Here is a 22,247-nt window from a genome sequence, read left to right on the forward strand (position 1 = left end):
AGCAGTTCCAGCTGGAGTCCAGGCACCCAATAGGCCTACTGCTACTACTACTCCAGAACTTCAGGAGACTCTGGCACAGCTCATGAGCATGTACACCACTTTGGCTCAGGCAGGGTTGCTTCCCCTTGCTGCGGCTACATCTCAGGCCGGGGGAGGAGCACAGACTCCCGCCGCCCGCACTCTTGAGCAGCGAATGCATGTTGAGCAGGTTCCCGAGATTATTCCTATACCGCCTGCAGTCCGAGATCAGCCCGAGGATAGGGCAACAGTTTTCGAGGATGAGCAGCTGAGGCTTGAGAGGTTCAAGAAGTACAAGCCTCCTATATTCAGTGGTCTAGAATCGGATGATGCTCTGGGATTTCTAGATGAGTGCTACCGCATTCTCCGTACCATGGGTATATCAGGGTCGACTGGGGTTTCCTTCACTACCTTCCAGCTTCGAGGAGTCGCCTATGAGTGGTGGCGCACCTATGAGTTAGACAGTTCGGATGAGGCTGATTCACTGACTTGGACTCAGTTTTCAGATTTTTTCCTGAGATAGTATGTTCCTCATAGCCTCAAGGACGCATGGCGCGTAGAGTTTGAGCATTTGCGCCAGGGTGTTATGACTATCTCAGAGTATGTTGTCTGTTACACTAGTTTGGCTAGACATGAACCAGCCTTGGTTTCTACTGTTCGCGAGAGGGTTCGCCGGTTTATTGAGGGCTTATTCCCAGCATCAGGTCTAGCATGGCTCATGAGTTGGAGATGGATATTTCTTATCAGCAGGTGGTGAGCATTGCTAGGAGGATTGAGGGTATGCATGCTAGGGAGAGGGAGGCCAAGAGGTCTCGAGAGTCGAGCCATTATTCTGGTGCCCGTGCCCCAGTTGCAGGTCGTCATGGTAGGGGTTATATGAGTCGCTCTATTCATTCAGCTCTTCCAGCAGCCAGTGGTATTCCAGCTCCTTCTAGGCCTCAGGAGCCTTATTATGCACCTCTGGTATCTAGTGCGCCTCCTACGTGGGGTGCTTTCAGAGGTCATTCCAGCAGACCTGGACCAAGCCAGTCATAGACGCCACGTCCTCTCAAATCTTGTTTTGAGTGTTGGGATACATGCCATGTAGGGAGGGATTGCCCTAGACTTGGGAGGAGTGCGCCTGTACAGACTTATCAGCCACAGCGCACCCCGTAGAGTTCTCAGTATATGGTTACAGCTCTAGTTGCTACCCCACCTGCTCAGCCAGCTAGAGGTGGAGGTCGGGGAGGTAGAGGTCACCCTAGAGGGGGAGGCCAGGCCCAATATTATGCCCTTCCTGCCCGTACCGAGGTTGTTGCCTCCAATTCTGTCATCACAGGTATTATACTGGTTTGTCACAAAGATACATCGGTTTTATTCGATCCAGGCTCCACTTACTCTTATGTGTCTTCTTATTTTGCTCCGCATTTGGGTGTACCTCAGGATTGTTTGAGTTCCCCTATTTATGTTTCTACTCCTGTGGGAGATTCTCTTGTTGTGGACCGTATTTATCAGTCGTGTTTGGTTGCTCTAAGTGGTTTTGAGACCAGAGCCGATTTATTGTTGCTCAGCATGATAGATTTTGATATTATCTTGGGCATGGACTGGTTGTCGCCCCATTATGCTATTCTTGATTATCACGCCAAAACTGTAATGCTGGCTATGCCAGGTGTATCGCGTGTTGAGTGGAGGGGTACTTTAGATCACACTCCCAGTAGAGTTATTTCTTTGCTTAAGGCTCCGTGAATGGTTGAGAAGGGGTGTGATGCGTATTTAGCTTATGTGAGAGATGTCAGTATTGGTACCCCTTCAGTTGATTTAGTCTCAGTAGTACGGGATTTTCCCGATGTGTTTCCAACTGATCTTCCGGGCATGCTGCCTGATAGAGATATTAATTTTGGCATTGATCTGTTGTCGGGCACTCAGCCCATTTATACTCCTTCGTATCGTATGGCTCCTTTTGAGTTGAAAGAGTTGAAGGATCAGCTACAGAAATTGCTTGATAAGGGTTTTATTCGGCCGAGTGTATCACCTTGGGGTGCTCCTATCTTGTTTGTGAAGAAAAAGAATGGTTCTATGCGTATGTGTATAGATTATCACTAGTTGAACAAAGTTACAGTGAAGAACCATTATCTTTTGCCTCATATTGATGATCTGTTTGACCAGCTTCAGGGTGCACGGGTGTTTTCTAAGATTGACTTGCGCTTAGGTTACCATCAGTTGAAGATTCGGGAGCTAGATATCCTAAACACTACTTTCAGGACTCGGTATGGTCATTACGAGTTCCTTGTTATGTCATTTGGGCTGACTAATGCCCCAGCAGCCTTTATGCATTTGATGCACAGGGTGTTCCGGTCATATCTTGACTTGTTCGTCATTGTCTTTATTGATGATATTCTGGTATATTCCCAGAGCCGGGAAGATCATGAGCAGCACCTGAGGACTGTGCTTCAGACTCTGAGAGAGAAGAAATTATATGCTAAGTTCTCGAAATGTGAGTTTTGGTTGGATTCCGTGGCATTCTTGGGTCACGTGGTTTCTAGTGAGGGGATAAAGGTGGATCCGAATAAAGTAGAAGCAGTGCAGAGTTGGCCTAGACTGTCCTCAGCTACAGAGATCCGTAGTTTTCTTGGCTTGGTAGGTTATTACCGTCATTTTATTGAGGGATTTTCATCGATTGCAGCCCCTATGACTAGACTGACCCAAAAGGGTGCTCCGTTCCAGTGGATGGAAAAGTGTGAGGCGAGCTTTCAGAAGCTCAAGACAGCTTTGACTACAGCCCCAATTTTGATACTACTTACAGGTTCGGGGTCTTACACTGTCTATTGTGATGCCTCGAGGATTGGCCTTAGAGCAGTTTTGATGCAAGATGGTATGGTTATTGCCTACGCGTCCAGACATTTGAAGGTTCACGAGAAGAATTATCTCGTCCACGACCTTGAGTTAGCTGCCATTGTTCACGCCCTGAAGATCTGGCGTCATTACTTGTACGGTGTCCCCTGTGAGATTTATACTGATCATCGAAGCTTGCAGCACCTGTTCAAGAAAAAGGATCTAAATTTGCGCCAAAGGAGATGGTTAGAGTTGCTAAAGGACTATGATATCACTATTTTGTATCATCCGGGTAAGGCCAATGTGGTGGTTGATGCCTTGAGTCACCGAGCAGAGAGTTTGGGAAGTTTGGCTTATTTACCAGCATTGGAGAGGCCTATGGCGATGGATGTTCAGGCCTTATCCAGCCAGTTTGTGAGATTGGATCTTTCGGAGCCCAATCGGGTTCTAACTTGCGTGGTTTCTCGGTCTTCCTTATTTGATCGTATCAGGGAGCGTCAATATGATGACCCTCATTTGCTTGTCCTCAAGGACAAAGTTCAGCATGGTGATGCTAGAGATGTGACTATTGGTGATGATGGGGTGTTGAGGATGTAGGGCCGGATTTGTGTGCCCAACGTTGATGGGCTTCGGGAGTTGATTCTGGGGGAGGCTTATAGTTTGCGGTATTCCATTCATCCGGGTGCCATGAAGATGTATCAGGATTTGAGGCAGCACTATTGGTGGAGGCGGATGAAGAAAGATATAGTTGGATTTGTAGCTCGGTGCCTCAACTGTCAGCAGGTGAAGTATGAGCACTAGAGACCGGGTAGGTTGCTTCAACAAATAGAGATTCCGTAGCGGAAGTGGGAGCGGATCACCATGGACTTTGAAGTTAGGCTCGCACGAACTTTGAGAAAGTTCGATGCTATTTGGGTGATTGTGGAACGGCTGACCAAGTTCGCGCACTTCATTCCTGTGTGTATGCCTATTTTTGGAGCGTCTAGCAGAGATTTATATCCGGGAGATTGTTCGTCTGCATGGTATTCCAGTTTCCATCATTTCAGATAGAGGTACTCAGTTCACATCACGGTTCTGGAGGGCCATTGAGCATGAGGTGGGTACTCGTGTGGAGTTGAGTACAGCATTTCACCCTCAAACGGACGAATAGTCCGAGTGCACTATTCAGATTCTTGAGGATATGCTCTGTGCGTGTATGATTGAGTTTGGAGGGTCTTGGGATCAGTTCTTGCCATTGGCGGAGTTTTCCTACAACAACAGCTATCAGTCCAACATTCAGATGGCACCGTACAAAGCTTTATATGGTAGGCAGTGTAGATCCTCGGTGGATTGGTTTGTGCCGGGTGAGGCCAGATTATTGGGCACATACTTGGTTTAGGATGCTTTAGAGAAGGTTAAGGTGATTCAGGATAGACTCTGTATAGCCCAGTCCATACAGAAGAGTTACGCGGACCGGAAGGTTCGTGATATTTCCTATATGGTTGGATAGCGGGTTCTGCTTCGAGTATCGCCTATGAAAGGTGTTATGAGATTCGGGAAGAAAGGAAAGTTGAGTCCGAGGTTTATTGGCCCTTTTGAGATATTGAGGCATGTTGGGGAGGTTGCTTATGAGCTTGACCTACCTCCCAGCTTGGCAGGAGTTCATCTGGTATTTCATGTTTCGATGCTCCAAAGGTATCACGGTGATCTGTCGCACGTATTGGATTTCAGTTCAGTCCAGTTGGATAAGGATCTATCCTATGTTGAGGAGCCAGTGGCAATATTGGATAGGCAGGTTAGAAAGCTGAGGTAAAAGAACATTGCGTTAGAAAAGGTTCAGTGGCGGGGTCAGCCAATCGAGGAGGCAACCTGGGAGACCGAGCAAGATATGTGCAGCTGTTACCCTCATCTTTTCACTACTTCAGGTATGTCTCTATGCTTGTTCGAGGACGAATGAATGTTTAAGTGTAGGAGGATATGATGACTCGGCCGGTCGTCTCAAGAATTAATGCCCCGATCCCCTATTAACTGCTTTCCCCATGTTTATTTCTACTATTTTCATTTGCTGGGATGTTCGGTTTTGAGTTTCGGAGAGTTTTGGGACATTTAGTCCCTAAATGAGAGCTTAAGTTTTGGAAAAATTGACCGTAGTCAGAATAGTGTGAAGACGGCCTCGGAAGGGAATTTTGATGATTCTGTTAGCTCCGTTGGGTGATTTCGGGCTTAGGGGCATGTTCGGATTGTGTATTGGAGGTCTGTAGCTAATTTAGGCTTGAAATGCCGAAAGTCGAATTTCCAAGTTTCCGGTTTGCTAGTGAGATTTTGATCCGAGGGTTGGAATAGAATTCCAGAAGTTGGAGTAGCTCCGTAGTGTTGAATGTGACGTGTGTGCAAAATTTCAGGTCATTCGGACGAGGTTTGATAGACTTTTTGACCAAAAGCGTAAATTTAGAGTTTTGGGAGTTCTTAGGCTTGAATCCGTGGTTGATTCGTTGTTTTGATGTTGTTTTAGGAGTTCTAAGGATTGGTATAAGTTGTGATAGTGGTATATGACTTGTTCGTGCTTTTGGTTGAGGTCCTGGGATCCTCGGGATGATTTCGAATGTTTGACGAAAAGGTTTGGAGTTGAAAGTTGCAGCTGAAGCTTTAAGTCTGCTATCATAACCGCTCCCGCGGCATGGGGACTGCAGGTGCGAGGCCGCAGAAGTGGTCGAGCAACCGCAGAAACGGTTTAAGGCAAAAAGGGAGTTGACTGTAGATGCGGTCAGGGCATCGCAGAAGCGGCTCCGCATTTACGGTAAGCTAGTCGCAGGTGCGTAAAGTCCTCCTTTAACGAAAAGTCGTAGATGCGACCTTGGCTCCACAGAAGCGGGGCTGCAGGTGCAGTCCCAGGACCGTAGATGTGGTTTCACTGGTCAGAAAATAGGGATTTCGAGGATTTAGTTTCTAAACTTGGAAAAATCAAATTGGAGCTCGGGAGAGGGCGATTTTGGGAGGGAGTTGAAGAGAAAATCATTGGGTAACAATTCTTTAACCCTTTCTAGTTATATTCCATCAATCTATTGTTAGTTTTAACATTTAATTTCGGATTGGAGATGAAAATTGGGGGAAAGTTGGAAGAAAGTTCTTAGACTTAGAATTCGACTTTTGATTGGGAATCTGACCTTGGATTTTGGTACTTTTGGTATGACTGAACTCGTGGGAGTGTGAGGATTCTGAAAATGTAAATTTTACCCGATTCCAAGACGTGGGCCCGAGGGGCGTTTTGGTTATTTTACCTAATTTCGCGAGTTAGCTTAGAAATTTCTTTGTAGAATCAGCTACTTGAAGTGTTATTTACATTATGAAATTGAATTGAATAGATTTGGGCCATTTGGAGTCGAGTACTCGTGGCAAGAGCGTGGTTTCGGATTTATTTGAGCTAGTTCGAGGTAAGTGGCTTGCCTAACCTTGTGTGGGGGACATTCTACTTAGGATTTGGTATTATGGTAATTGAAATGTCTTGCACGTGAGATGACGAGTGCGTACTTGTGCTAATTGATGAAAAATATGTTTTCACTAAAGTAGCTTTAATTGTGTTTTCCTTTCCTGCTTACTCTACTTGAAATTTTAGCCGGTTGTTAGCTTAGAGAAGCATGTTTAATTGACTTAATTATTTTATTGCTTAAACTGTCTTAATTGTATTTTGTGAAGCATGTTAGGTGAGAATTACCTGTTTTACTTGGTACGAAATTGAGCTTAATTGAGTATTTCTTGTGTTGTTACTGTGTGTTTTTACTTTGGGACTACGTGACGGCATCCCAGGAGATCCCCTGTACGTATTTATGATTTGAGCTGAGGTGTGGGATATCGAGAGATCCCTAGCATGTATATTGAGGATACCAAGAGATCCTCGGGATACCAGGAGATCCCTAGCATATATTGAGGATACCAAGAGATCCTCGGGATACCAAGAGATCCCTGGCACATATTGAGGGTACTAAGAGATCCTTGGGATACTGAGAGATCCTGGTTATTATCTTTGTGAAGAGTAGTATTCCTTGTGATTGTTTTTGCCTTTGTTTCAATTGTAGTTATCTTTATTATCATGTATTAATTCTTATCGTTATCTTTCAACTGTACTGCTTTATCTTAAACTGTCACACTATATATTTTATTTAATCTCAGTAGGGCCCTGACCTTCCTCATCACTACCCGACCGAGGTTAGGCTTGGCACTTACTGAGTACCGCTGTGGTGTACTCATGCCCTTTCTGTGCATGTTTTTCTTGTGCAGATCCAGGTACCTCTACCCAGACTTATCGCGCTTGAGACGAGGCGTACGTAGAGACTCTAAGGTATATTTGCCGCATCCGCAGACCAAAGAGTCCCTTTCTACTCTCCCTTTTAAGTATTAGCCCTGATGTATTTTCTTTCCTTGTTAGATATTCTGGAGTTAGATACTTGTATACATTTAAACGTTTGTGTTCATGAGATTCCAGGTTTTGGGAAATGTATTAGTTTTTGAGAGTTGATATTGTGTATGCCGAGTGGCATTTTTAAACGTTGTTTTATTTCACTATTTCTGTTTTAATTGTTTCTTCCGCAAATTGGTTTATTTTTCACATTGTTAGGCTTACCTAGTCATAGAGACTAGGTGCCGTCACGATGGTTCACGGAGGGCGAATCGGGGTCGTGACAGGATACCACATTGGTTCCGAACTAGTATAAAATTTCTGGTGTCATTTATTTTACCGCTATCATATTTTATTATACACCTTATTATTTGTTGTGAATAGTATCTGCTTAAATTGAAGTACTAACAGTTTTGTTGCAGGCTGTCTCTGCATATGTCGACTAGGTCTGAAGAGTAGTAGACTAGAAATTTAAAAAGGCTACAATTCAACCCCCCCCCTTTCTTGTACGTTCAAACTTGGTCTTTTGAGAACCATTACTCATGTGGACGCTGATGTGGCAAAGAGTGTGGGTGCACTCACCTACCACGTGGATTTTTCCTGTATATGTGGCATTTTATTGAAAAATAAATAGATTTTTACCTTTTTAAGTATGTTAATTTTTTAGATAATTTTTTTTCGAATACAATTTATAATAAAACTTGGATAGAACTACATTATTTAGGCCAAAAAATTTTATTTGGCTAAAAAATAATAAAGTTTTAGTTAATTTTTTTTTTTGAATTTGACCTAAAAATAAAGATTTATACAATTGAAATAAATAGTTAAGGCATCTAAAAAGTTATAAAAAATAAAACAACAACAACAACAACCCAGTAAAATCCGGGATGGTAGTGTGTACGCATATCTTACCCCTACCCCGAAGGAGTAGAGAGGCTATTTTCGAAAGACTCTCGGCTCAAGAAAATAAAAAGACAAAAGAAGAGAGTATTAGTATCACCACAAAAATCATAGGAAAAATAGGAACAACATGAAATCCAGAAGAAAGATGCAAAGCAAAAGCGTTAGCTAGTAAATATGTCCTGCATTGCGAAATAGTAAGATACAACATTGTCACTAGCTATCTTACACAAAAATCCTACCAGACTAGTCTCACAAAGGTACGAAGCAAAGCAAGACTCGAATATCTCCTAACCTACAACCCTAATACTCGACCTCTACATCTTTTTATCAAGTGTCATGTCTTCGGAAATCTGAAGTCTCGCAATATCCTGCCTTATCACTTCTCCCCAATATTTCTTAGGCCGCCCTCTACCTCTTAGTGCCCTCCGCAACCAGCCTCTCACACCTCCTTACCGGAGCATCTGGGCTTCTCCGTTGAACATGCCCGAACCATCTAAGCCTCACTTCCCGCATCTTGTCATCAATGGGGGCCACGTACACCTTCTCCCAAATATTGTCATTCCTAATCTTATCAATCCTAGTGCACCTGCACATCCACCTTAATATCCTTATTTCTGCTACTTTCATCTTCTGGATATGTGAGTTCTTAATCGGCCAACACTCAGCCCCATACATCATGGTCGGTCTAACCACCGCTTTATAGAACTTACCTCTGAGTATCGGTGGCACTCTTTTGTCACACGGGACTCTAGATGCTAACATCCACTTCATCCATCCTACCCCAATACGGTATATGACATTCTCGTCGATCTTCCCTCCCCCCTGGATAACCGACCTAAGGTACTTGAAGCTGCCTCTGCTTGGGATAACCTGTGATTCAAGTCTTACGCCCACGCCCACTTCCCCCGGCTCAGCGCTAAACTTACACTCCGGGTATTCCGTCTTCGTCCTGCTCAGTTTGAAACCCTTAGACTCAAGAGCATGTCTCCAATCCTCCAGCCTCTCTTTAACATCAGCTCGTGACTCATCATTCAGAACTATGTCATCGACAAATAACATGCACCATGGCACCTCCCCTTGAATATGATGTGTTAATGCGTCTATCACCACAGCGAATAAGAACGGACTGAGCACAGAGCCTTGGTGTAACCCCATTACAACCGGAGAATGCTCAGAGTCGCCTCCTACTATCCTAACTCGAGTCTTATCCCCATCATACATGTCCTTAATCTCCATAATATAGGGAACCGGTACACATTTTGCTTCCAAGCATATCTAGAGAACTTCTCTAGGAACCTTGTCATACGTTTTCTCTAGGTCAATAAACACCATATGCAGATCCTTCTTCCTTTCTCTGTACAGTTCCACTAACCTCCTAACAAGGTGTATAGCTTCGGTAGTAGAACGACCCGGCATAAACCAGAATTGGTTGTCGGAACAGACACTGTCATCCTCACCCTCGCTTCAACCGCCCTCTCCCATACTTTCATGGTATAACTCAATAATTTGATACCCCTATAATTGTTACAACTCTGGATATCACCTTTGTTCTTATACAATGGAACCACTGTACTCCACCTCCACTCATCCGGCATCCTTTTCAACTTAAAAATAATATTAAACAACCCAGTCAACCACTCCAAACTTACTCTCTCCATACACTTCCAAAATTCTACCGGAATATCGTCTGGCCCGGTTGCTCTGCCCCTACTCATCTTACGCATAGCTCATATGACCTCCTCAACCTTGATACCCCTGTAGTACCCAAAGTCATGGTGGCTCTCGGACTACTCTAATTCGCCTAGCACAATATCCCGATCCCCTTCTTCATTCAGAATTTTATGAAAGTAAGTCTGCCATCTCCTCTTAATTTGTGCATCTTCCATCAATACTCTACCATCTTCGTCCTTGATGCATCTTACTTGGTCCAAATCCCGAGCCTTCCTCTCTCTCAACTTGGCCAGCCGAAATAACTTCTTTTCCCCGTATTTTCCCCCCAGTTCCTCATACATAGGACTATAGGTAGTAGTCTTAGCCTCAATGACCGCCAGCTTAGCTTCCTTCCTAGCTACCTTATACCTCTCCATGCACACTCGCCTCTCCTCCTCACCTATGCTCCCCTCTAACTTCAGGTACGCCGCCTTCTTCGCTTCCACTTTACCTTGGACCATTTGATTTCACCACCAGTTTCCTTTGTGCCCACCAGGGACGCCCGTCGAGACCCCTAACACCACTCTCACAGCCTCCCTCATATAGTCTATTATTGCTGACCACATAGTGCTCGCATCACCACTGCTCCTCAAAGCTCCCATAGCCGACAATCACCCTTCCAACTCTTTAGCTTTATCCTTAGTTAAGGCTCTCCACCTGATTCTCGGTCTTTCTCGAGCAGAACTTTTCCTCCTCTTTAACATAATACCAACGTCCATCACTAAGAGCTTATGCTGCATCGCGAGTATCTCACCCGGAATCACCTTGCAATCCTTGCACAACCCACAGTTTGAAATTAATTATTTTGGCTATAATTTTCTATATAGCTCTAAATTATGGTGCACTAAAAATATATTTTTTACAAATTTTACCTGAAAAGTAAAAATATATAGTTGAAATAAATAGTCATTGAATCAAAAAAAAAAGAAATAAAAAGATTGTATAATGCAAGTGATTCATTTTATTTCTTGCAATTGTACACTCTTTTTATTTCTTCTTTTGATGTAATGACTATTTATTTTAACTGTGTATTTTTACTTTTTCAGGTAAAATCTGTAATATATATATATATATATATTAGAGCACCATAATTATAAAAGATTATAGCCAAAAAATTCTATCCTAAATAATGTAGTTCTATCCAAGTTTTATTATAAATTGTATTCAAAAAAATTATCTAAAAAAGTAACATACTTAAAAAGGTAAAAATATATTTTATTTTTCAAGAAAATGCCACATATACAGGAAAAATCCACGTGGCAGACGAGTGCACCCACACTCTTTGCCACATCAGCATCCAGGGGTAATGGCTCTCAAAAGGTCATGTTGAGGGGGGTAATTAAGACCACGAATAGTTTAAGGCTGTAACTAATAATCTGAGTCAAGTTTAGGGGGGTTTTAAAGTATTTTGCCTAGATAAAATGGCTTGCTTATTGTCCTAACTTGGTAATCTGATGGGTATGTTTTTACCTACCTTGCTTACATCATTGTATGTGAGGTCACACATGTATTATTAACATCAAGGGAGGTAAAACAAATTCACTTGAACACTTAGAGATTTCACTAAAGCTCACTCACGTGACTGATCATCCAGCAAGCAACTCTCAAGTGCATCAAGAACAAAGAACCAAACAACTGCGGACCAGTGCCCACATCAAGTTATTGTTTGTCCTTAGTTGAGTTGTAACTTTATAATAGTTCTTCAAGTGTTTTCCTACTTAGCTTGTTTAGAAGTATTCTGTAGGAAACCCTTTTGTAAATCTTAAACCTTCGTGTTTGAGTCTTGGATAGAGTTAGTCGAGTTGTAAAGTCTTTATAATAGAGTTATTACAAAGTGGCTTGTAATAGAGTATTACAAGTTAGTGAGGGATTAAGAGGTTAATTCCTAGATTGCATAGGTTGTAATTTAAAAGTTTCTCAGTAGTGAAGTTGAAATCCTATAAGGGCCGGTCGTGGTTTTTAATCTCGTTGAGCTGGGAATTTTTTATGTAAAATTCCTCTTGTCATATACTTACTGCCGTGTGCATGTGTTATAGTAGAATTAATAGAGAACCCGGTTCTCTATAGAGTTTGGTAGACCCTTATATTCTATCAATTGGTATCAGAGCAGGTTCTTTCTATCAGGTTAACACCTAGAAAGGATCCTCATGGCTGCTCCTCCAAACTTTGAAGCAGGCCAGTCTACTTACGGACCTCCAAGGTTCAATAGTCAATATTATGGATGGTGGAAAACTAGGATGCACAACTTCATCATGGATGAAGATTCTGAGCTATGGGATGTCATATGTGATGGACCCTTTGTCCCTAACAAGAACCTTGGCGACCCAGCTATAGCCATTCCCAAGACAAAGAAAGAATTTAATGATGCTAATAGAAAGGCCATAGAGAAGAATTTTCGTGCAAAGAAAATTCTAGTGTGTGGCATTGGTCCTGATGAATACAACAGGATATCAGCATGTCAGTCAGTTAAAGAAATCTAGGAAGCTCTTCAGACAGCTCATGAAGGAACAACGCAGGTTAAGCAATCCAAGATAGACATGCTCACAACTGAATACGAGCTCTTTAGGATGAAAGATGATGAATCTATTCAAAATATGCATACTCGGTTCACCTCCATCATTGATGAGCTCACTCTCTTGGTGAAATTATTCCAAGAAATAAGCTTGTCAGAAAAATCCTCAGTGTGTTGCCCAGCTTTTGGGAAAGCAAAGTGAAAGCCATTACAGAGGCTAAGGACTTGTAGGAGCTAACCATTGATGAGCTTGTCGGCAATCTGAAAATATATGGAATGAAGAAGAAGAAGGACAGTGAAAGAAGATAGCCCAAAAGAGAGAAGAACATGGTCCTCAAGACAGACAGCAATGGTACAAGTGATGAGGATAGTGATATGGCTTACTTGACAAGAAGATTCCAGAAGATAGTTCGCAGGAATAGAGGCATTCCAAAAAGGGGAAGTTCCAACAAGCCAAAAAATTATGACATCTGTTATAAATGTGGTTAGCCAGGACACTTCATCAAGGATTGCCCTCTCCTAAAGCAAGATCAGTACAAAAATAACTTTGACTAAGCAGCCAAGAGGAACCCGGTTCCTAATAAATGCTTCAATAGGAAAAATCTCGTTGACAATATTTTAAAGCAAGCCCTTGCTGCATGGGGAGACTCTTCCAGCGAATCTAAAGAAGAGAATGATCATGGTGATAGTTCAATGATGGTAGTGGAAAGTGAAGCAACTGAGTATGATTCAATCTTTGCCTTGATAGCTTAGTCTAATGATGATGAAGATAATGACGATGATAAGGTAAATTTTCTGGATGTTCAGAGAAATCTAAAATTTTATTCTCCAAAAAAACTCATATCATTAGCAAATGTATTAATTGATGCTTATCACAATCTTATAAATGATAAATATACTTTGACTATAGAGTTAGGAGAAACTGAATAGACCAGAGATGACCTAGTAGTTGTTGTAGTTGATCTAAAAGAAACAATTGAGAACCTGAAGAAAGATAAGGATGCCTTAGATGAAGAAATTACAAATATAGAACAAAAAAGAGATGATCTAATGGTTGTTGTGGTAGACCTAAAAGAGACCGTTGAGAATGTAAGTAGGGAAAAAGATGTCTTAATCGAGAGAGTTGCTAGCATTGAGCATGAGAGATATGACCTACTAGTGGTGGTAATGGATTTGAAAGAAATAATTAGGGAACTTAAAATGGAGAGTAGGCATGAAAATTCTCAAAAAGGAAAGGAAGTTGCAGGCGAGTCACACATTAAGCTTAGAAGTGAGTTAAATTTAGTGAAGTCTAGTATGTGTGCTAAGCTTGAGAAAAACAAACAACTTCAGGAAGAACTAGTTAGAGTGAAGAGTGATCTTGAAAAATCACTCAGGTGGACCTGGTTCTCTGATGCTATCACTTCCATGTACACCAACAATGGGGTAACAGGCAGGGGATTGGGTTTTAAAGGGAAAAGATTCCCTATAATCCTCATCGCAAGTACGTTATTGTACCTGACAATTGGCTTTGCACTCACTGCGGTAACAATGGGCACCTTAAAGAAAACTGTAAGGCCAAATTTCAGTCACAGCAAAAAAACAAATCTTTTGCTGAAAAAGTAACTACCGGTAGAGAACCTGGTCCCTCATATAAAAAACACATGATGCCTGCATGGACCAAAAGATCCCTCATTCACCCTTTTCCTTATTACAAGGGACCCAAATTAGTTTGGGTTCCTAAAGCTAACTCCTGATTTTCTTATGCAGGGAATAGTGAAAGGAAGCAGCCTACAATGGTACATGGATAGTGGTTGCTCAAAGCATATGACTGGAAGTACAAATTATTTCCTTTCACTTAAGGCCCTGCAAGGAGGGAGTGTATCCTTTGGAAATGGCAAGAAAGGATACATTTTGGGAGTTGGAAGGATTGGGAAGTCTCTCTCTCACTCAATCGAAAATGTGTACTACGTGAATGGATTAAAGTACAGCTTGCTAAGTGTTTCCCAAATTTGTGACAAGGGAAACAAGGTGGAATTTGTGTCAAAAATATGTACAATCACAAACCTGGTGACTGCTAAGGTGGTGCTAGTGGCAAAAACATACAAGAATATCTATGTAGCTAATTTTGAGTCTCTGAAGAATGGTTATCTAAGTTGTCTAAGTGTTGTTGATGATGATGTTGAATTATGGCACAGGAGGCTGGGTCATGCAAGTTTCACGTTGCTGAACAAGTTAGTCAGGAAGGACCTGGTTCGTGGTTTGCCCAAGTCAAGCTTTAAGGATCACAAAGTATGTGATGCATGTTAAAAAGGGAAGCAAGGCAGATCCTCATTCAAGCCCAAAAAGGAAGTCAGTACCTCCAAGCCACTTGATCTTCTTCACATAGATCTATGTGGACCTATGAGGATGGCAAGCAGGGGAGGAAAGAAATACATCTTCGTTTTAGTAGACAACTACTCCAGATTCACCTGGACTCTGTTTCTCATAACCAAGGATGAAACCTTTGAAGTGTTTGTTGCCTTTGTCAAAATGATTCAAGTGAAGATGGGTAATAAAGTAGCCTGCATTAGATCTGATCATGGGACAGAGTTTGACAATGTCAAATTTGATGAGTTCTGCACTGAAAATGGAATCACTCACAACTTTTTATCTCCAAGAACACCTCAACAAAATGGTGTTGTGGAGAGGAAGAATAGAACTCTTGAAGACATGGCAAGAACAATGCTAATTGACAGTGGGATCGCAAAGTATTTCTAGGCAGAAGCTGTCAATAGTGCTTGCTACTTGAACAGGTGCATGATCAGATCCCTTTTGAACAAAACACCATATAAATTGTTGAATGAAAGGAAGCCCAAGTTGACACACCTAAGGACTTTTGGGTGTAAATGCTTTATTCACAACAATGGAAAGGAAGCTCTTGGAAAATTCGATGCCAAAAGTGATGAAGGAATTTTTCTGGGATACTCATCTCAAAGCAAAGCTTACAAAGTATACAACAAAATGACTCAATGTGTTGAAGAAAGTATACATGTGATCTTTGATGAAGCTCACCTCTCCGGTGAGAAGGACAGACATGTTGACCAAGATGGAGAGCCCTTATCTGTTCCAGGTGAAGTGATCGACATGACAAATGGAAAGGCAGATATGATGAGCCATATGAAGGAATCCAGTGAAGATGATGCAAATACATCTCCATCCATTAAAGAGGAACCTGGTCCCCCGATTACAACAACTGAAGCTGAAAATAAAATTGTTGATGCAGTCCAAGGTACTCCACTTGCTGAAGTAAGAAGCGCCCAAGAACCTCAGTCAGACATACCTGGGTCCTCTACCAATGAGATTCAGGTACCAAATTGGAATCACAAAAGCTCATATCCTCTTGACAACATAATCACCCCTCTCGACTTAGGAGTTCAAACCAGATCAAAAGTAATAAACTCACTTGCCATTTCATCCTTTCTTTCCCAAATAGATCCCAAAAATATTAAAGAAGTATTGAAAGATATAGACTGGATCACAGTCATGCAAAACGATTTGCATCAATTTGAAAGAAACAATGTATGACACCTGGTTCCTCGACCTGCAGATAGAACTATCATCGGAACCAGGTGGGTATTCAGGAACAAACTTGATGAGCTTGGAAATACAACAATAAACAATGCAAGGCTTGTAGTTCAAGGCTACAATCAGGAAGAAGGGATCGATTGTGGTGAAACATTTGCTCCAGTAGCTCGAATAGAAGCCATTAGAATTCTTATTGCCTTTGCATCTCATATGAAGTTCACACTGTTCCAAATGGATGTCAAAAGTGAATTTCTAAATGGCTATCTGAAAGAAGAAGTCTATGTCAAGCAGCCTCCTGGTTTTGAGTGTCACGGGCATCCTGAGCATGTGTTCAAATTGGAAAAGGCATTGTACGGGTTAAAGCAAGCTCCCAGGGCTTGGTATGAAAGGTTTTCAAAGTTCCTTCTAGAAAACGGCTTTGCAAGAGGGAAAATTGAAAACACTCTTTTTCTGAAGAAATGAGGGAGGAACCTGTTCATTGTTCAGGCGTATGTTGATGATATCATCTTTGGAGCCACAGTTGACTCTCTTTGTGAAGAATGTGCAAAACTCATGGGAGTGAATTCGAGATGAGTATGATGGGAGAATTAAATTTCTTCTTAGGACTTCAAGTGAAACAATCTCAGAAGGGAACATTGATAAGTTAGCAGAAGTACATCAAAGGGCTGCTAAAAAGGTTCGACATGGAAGCATCAAAGGTTATCGACACCCCTATTTCCACAGCTACTCGTCTAGACATGGATAAACATGGTTCCCCTGTAAATCAGACCATGTATAGAGGGATCATAGGGTCACTCTTGTATCTCACCGCAAGCAAACCAGACATTGTTTTCAGCGTGGGTCTCTGTGCAAGGTTTCAATCCAATCCAAAGAAATCTCATCTGAAGGTTGCCAAGAGAATATTGAGATACCTAAAAGGAATGCAGGACCTGGTTCTCTACTATCTCGCAGGTGACCACTTTAATTTTATTGGGTATGCTGACGCTGATTATGCATGATATTTGGTGGATAGGAAAAACACGTCTGGAATGGCACATTTCATGGGTTCTTGCCTAGTCTCATGGGGTACAAGGAAGCAGAACTCAGTGGCACTCTCAATTGTAAAAGTAGAATATATAGCAGTTGCCTCTTGTTGTGCTCAACTACTGTGGATCAAGCAGCAGTTGGAAGACTTTGGAATGCTCTCAGATTGTGTGACTCTCTTATGTGATAACACAAGTGCACTCAACATGGCAAAAAATCCAGTTCAACATAATAGGACCAAGGACATTGATGTACGTCATCACTTCCTCAAAGACAATGTTGAAAAAGGGCTTATATGCATGAAATTCTGCAGCACTGAAGATCAAATTGTAGATATATTTAGCAAATCCTTGAGCAGAGAACACTTTGAGAAAAATAGTCTAGCACTAGGGTTGATAAAATCCAACTGAGAACCTGGTCCCTCAATGATTGGCTATGAAAGAAATGTTCAGGAAATATTAGCTAAAAAGTGTTTTCTGACAAAGTCTAACTCATCTCTATATTGATACAGGTAGACACGCTTGATGAATACAAAGCAAATAAGCAGTTGAGGCGGTATACGCTGGTAAAAAGGGCAAAGCTTATAGATACAAGATTAGTCAAGGAACCTGGTTCTCCTGACACAGGTTAGTAGTTTCTCTGTTCTCTCATGCACAATTTTGAACGATTAAAACAAGTTCCATGTCATCAGTATGTCAGTTTTTAGCCTTGTGTCTTTTTGAACCCAAATGTCTCACCCGTTAATAATCGACCCAACTCCCTAAAAATTGGCGCCCTTTCCAACCAGTCTTTAATTCATCATAAATACATTTAGCACTGTCATTATAGTCTTCACATCAACACTTCAAAAATTGTTTCCTTTTCTTTCTCTCTTTAGTCTACCAAATCATCCCTCTTCTTCTCACCATGGCTGAAAATCAAGTAACCTCTAGTGTTCCAAGAAACACCCCTACTGAGTCCTCACCAGTTGAAACACCAACACCAGACTCTCTTCTCCACACTACTGCTAGCCAAAAATCCTAGAACAGAGTCACCCCCACATTCTGTCTCCTCTCCTACCCAATCGTGTTTCGGTTCTCAAAGGAGTCGCAAAATATCGACTTACAAAAGATTTGTGTCCCAGAGCTCTTCTCCCACTTCACCGAAAAAAGGGGATGAAAAGAGTACTGCTGAGAATGATAAAAATCGGGAAATCTCAAGTTCTCCTATGGAAGTAAGGTTAAAGGTATATCAAACTGAGGGGTTTGAAATTGTTGACGCAACAAAGACTGCTCCTGATCTCGTGTCCACAGGTAACACTCCTACTTCTCTTGAGACTCCCACGAACTTACAAGAAAAGGAAGCTATAGAAAATATGTTGTCCATAGCTAATGAAAGGATTTTTGTCGAAGGAAGTTAAAACTCAGATAGAAGAGTCTGAGACTGTTGGAGAGGGTAATAAGGTTGTGGTTGTTGAACCATCGGCACAGGAAGGTGCTACTGAGGAACCTACTGGAGGACCTGATCCCCTTTCAGAGGATCTAACTCAGGGGTCCTCTCAGGAACCCCAGGGCAGTACTGACCCTGCTCCCTCTCCTAATTTAGATGTTGAGCATCTGAATGTGGTTGTGCCTAAGATAAGACCTGTGTTTGAAGAACAAAGGGAGGATAGTGAAGGGGATTCAGATGATTTGCCAATTGCCAGTTTGCCTAGAATACATCAATTGTTGATGAAGGGCCAACTCCTAAGCGGCCCACTACAAGGTTGCAAACAAAGGAGGCTCTTGAGTCTGTGATTAAGAACAGTCAAGCTAAGTCAAAGAGAAAGAAATTAGTAAAAGATGGCAAAGTTGTGAATGAGAAGGTAGTGGGTGTTGTGAATGTGGATGAGGAAGAAGCTGAGGAACCTAGCTCCTTGACTAGAAAGCTCTCACAGAAGCAGGGTCTCCCCAAGCCTAAAAGGGGATCTTCTGTGTCTGCTAAAAGTATGAATAAGTCCGATGATGCTACTACTAGTAAAAATGTGGTAACAGAATCTAGAAACAAATCTGTGGAAGTGTCTAATGCTATTGTGATGGAAGAATTGGGTGAAAAATCTGTGAAGTCAGGTGACAAAGGGAAGAATGTTCACAAGTCTGCTAAGAGAAAAGTTAATACTAATGAGGAACCTAGTTCCTCAAAGAAGGCCAGAGTTGATAATCCAAGGAGTGATGAGAAAGAGAGATTGAGAAGTCAAAAGGTGCTTTAGGGCCACACATTTGCCCCTGATATCTTGGAAGAGGCTGGTATGAGACAATTGGTTGATATATGTGAGTTCCAACAGTGGACACACCTATTCACGAGTGATGCTACTAGGGTGTATGAGGATGAAGTTCAAAGTTTCTATGCCGACTTGTTCAAGGTTGAGGATGATCACATTTGTGCCTTGGTGAATGGAGTTGACATGGTAATGGACTCTGCCTTGTTGGGGTCTATTCTTGGTGTGCTTGCTAAAGGGTTGTCTAGTGTTCAGGGCACATGTTCTCAAAACTTCAAAAATGCAATCTTGAAGGACAGAGCAGCTCAGCAGGGGGAACAGGTTCAGAAGAAGGTCATCCTTCCTGTATACAAACTGCTCCCAAAGTGAAGAGGTTGCTCGCCTGACAAAAGAGAATGCTGATCTCAGGAAACAAGTGGAGGACCTAAAAGAGAGATTGCTCAATGAGTAAATGTCAGCAAATGCTCGAGTGATTTTAGTCCTCCAAACCCTTGCCTCTGCCTGTAATCCCTCTCCTTCCAATGCTCCCTAAATGGTGTTCCCTCAGTGTCAAGTTTATGATCTCATTTGTGGTCAAGTCACTCTATGTCAGTTCTTATGATAATAATTTGTGGTACTTTTTTGTTGATTGTTCTAACTTGTGTATGTGGTAGTAACATTGACTCTGCTCCTGTTGAAAAATTTAAATTATGTTTCAAGCTTTTCCCTTTTTGCTATTTATACATTGTTTTTTATGCTCTGTTTTTAGTCATGGTTGTGTGCACATAAGTGGCACGAGATAACTTAAAGCTAGACTTCTTTATTGCTTAAAAGCCTGTTTCTGATCTTTTCATGATGCCAAAAGGGGGAAGATTTTTGCATAATTGTGCACTGATTAAGGGGAAATACAGATTCAGGGGGAACTCTCTGAAGTTCCTGGTGCACTATCTGGTCCTTTATGGTTCCTTGTACAATTTTCCATTATGAGTTTTTCATCATCAAAAAAGGGGGAATTGATAGGTTACAAGTAAGGGTGTTAAACGGGTAGGCCGGGCGGGGCTGGGTAGGGAAAAGTTGAAATCGTCCGGGTTTCAAACCGGGCCGATTACGGGTTAGGGGTTACCGGGCTTAACAGGTTCAGGTTCATCCGGGTAAAAAATGAATCGTAAGGGTTACGGGTACAAGGGGCCGGGCCGGGTTAGTGTAATTTTTAATTTTTTTTATATTTTGTATAACCATTGTAAGTTATATTAATATAAAGCAAAAATATAAAGAATACAATGAAGATGAAAAAAATTACCGCTTATAAATTGTAAGTGCTACATTTATTTCAAAATTCAAACTTACAAATTGAAAGGTTTACATTTAACAAGTAAATTAATGAAAAAAAAATAAATTCAAAGGTTTTGCATTGCCTTAAACTCTAAAATCTATTAAAAAATGAAATGTAGCCGTTAAACCGGGCCTGGCCGGTTAACCAGTTCTACAGGAATTTTGGTTGACCGGGTTTGACCGGTCCGATTAACCAGATGAATTAAAGTGAACGGACCAACCCCCATAACCCTAGAACCCAGCCCACTCGGCCCCCTAAGTACCGGGCTGGGTTTCAACCGGTCTAGGCTGGGCCGGTCCCGGGTCAACCCGGCTCATTTGACACCTCTAGTTACAAGTATCCTGCTTTATGTTTTGATGATCTAACAAACTTACTATCAAGAACCAGATAAGGAACCTGTTACACATTATCAAGATCTCAAGATCGAAAGGTTACAGTTTGGGATATGGCTCAACTCTTCAGAATCGAAGGAACAGCTGAGGGAACAGGTCCCTACCAGTTCCCGAGGTGACTGTACCAAGTCAACTCTCCAGCTGGAAAAGTTGTTTCCTGCACACGCTACAGTACAGGAACAGTGCATTAACTTTCTGTGGAAGGCTTTTTACCTATCTTGCTTACATCATTGTATGTGAGGTCACACATGTATTATTAACATCAAGGGAGGTAAAACACATTCACTTAAACACTTAGAGATTTCACTAAAGCTCACTCACGTGACTGATCATCCAGCAAGCAATTCTCAAGTGCATCAAGAACAAAGAACAAAACAACTACGGACCAGTTCCCACATTAAGTTATTGTTTGTCCTTAGTTGAGTTGTAACTTTGTAATCGTTTTCAAGTGTCTTTCCTACTTAGCTTGTTTAGAATTATTCTGTAGGAAACCCTTTTATAAATCTTAAACCTTCGTATTTGAGTCTTGACAAGAGTTAGTCGAGTTGTAAAGTCTTTGTAATAGAGTTATTACAAAGTGTCTTGTAATAGAGTATTACAAGTTAGTGAGGGATTAAGAGGTTAATTCCTAGATTGCATAGGTTGTAATCTAAAAGTTGCTCAGTAGTGAAGCTGAAATCCTACAAGGGCAGGCCGTGGTTTTTAATCCCGTTGAGCTGGGAATTTTTTACGTAAAATTTCTCTTGTCATATACTTACTGCAGTGTGCGTGTGTTATAATAGAACTGATAGAGAACCTGATTCTCTATAGAGTTTGGTGGACCTTTATATTCTATCAATTTATGAAGGATGACTTTCTCATGCATCACTTTAACATTATTCATGGTAACGTTAAGTGAGTTATTGTATTCTCTTGTGGGGGGTTTTCTCAAAGATTCAGAGGTGGAGCTAGTATTTTAATTTTTTAAATTTTAGAGTAATGACTTCAAGTGTTAACAACTGAGTTCTAAATTTAATACTTATACCTTATAGCCCATTAGGTGAAGCACTTTATGCCAAAAGCTTCTTGATTTCAAGGCTCGGACATAAATCTCCCATAAAATGTGAAGCGATTCATCCATTAAAAATGATGTAAATACTGAGTAGGAATAAAAATTTAACCCGTTAAAGCGTTGAAGAAGAGGAGAGGAGCGCGTGGATAGGAATGATAGCACAGAAATTCCATCACTTGAGATGTGAGAGTGGAGTGGAGTCGAGTCGAGTCAATGAAAGAAACATTCATTCTTCTTCTGTAAGGGGGGACCACAAAGCGGTTCTGCAAAAAATGCAATCGAAATCGTAACAGATTATGGCGGGTATCCAGATAACCGCACAGGCACAAAACACACACACGCTTTCCCTTTCTCACTTTGC

The 22,247-nt window shown here is 41.6% G+C and overlaps 2 protein-coding genes across 2 annotated transcripts; one reads left to right on the forward strand and one right to left on the reverse strand.

Moving 5' to 3' along the window:
- Window positions 1-9,891: 9,891 nt before the first annotated feature.
- Window positions 9,892-10,275, reverse strand: LOC138871067 (uncharacterized). Its single transcript, XM_070148919.1, has one exon. It carries the CDS (start codon window positions 10,273-10,275, stop codon window positions 9,892-9,894), a length of 384 nt encoding a protein of 127 aa, XP_070005020.1.
- A 2,378-nt stretch (window positions 10,276-12,653) lies between these two features.
- LOC138871068 (uncharacterized) lies at window positions 12,654-14,615 on the forward strand. The gene is made up of 5 exons (XM_070148920.1): window positions 12,654-12,810; window positions 12,886-13,025; window positions 13,080-13,112; window positions 13,257-13,877; window positions 14,076-14,615. Exons 1-5 carry the CDS (start codon window positions 12,654-12,656, stop codon window positions 14,613-14,615), a joined length of 1,491 nt encoding a protein of 496 aa, XP_070005021.1.
- Window positions 14,616-22,247: the final 7,632 nt, after the last annotated feature.

This window comes from Nicotiana sylvestris, chromosome 6, assembly GCF_000393655.2.
Source record: "Nicotiana sylvestris chromosome 6, ASM39365v2, whole genome shotgun sequence".
Classification (NCBI taxonomy): domain Eukaryota; kingdom Viridiplantae; phylum Streptophyta; class Magnoliopsida; order Solanales; family Solanaceae; genus Nicotiana; species Nicotiana sylvestris.

Coding starts and splice junctions, on each gene's coding strand:
- LOC138871067 (XM_070148919.1), bottom strand. CDS start 10,275: ATGGTCCAAGGTAAAGTGGAAGCGAAGAAGGCGGCGTACCTGAAGTTA.
- LOC138871068 (XM_070148920.1), top strand. CDS start 12,654: ATGGTCCTCAAGACAGACAGCAATGGTACAAGTGATGAGGATAGTGAT. Junction 12,811..12,885: donor TGACATCTGTTATAAATGTG/GTTAGCCAGGAC, acceptor TTGACTAAGCAG/CCAAGAGGAACCCGGTTCCT. Junction 13,113..13,256: donor AAGATAATGACGATGATAAG/GTAAATTTTCTG, acceptor GAAACTGAATAG/ACCAGAGATGACCTAGTAGT.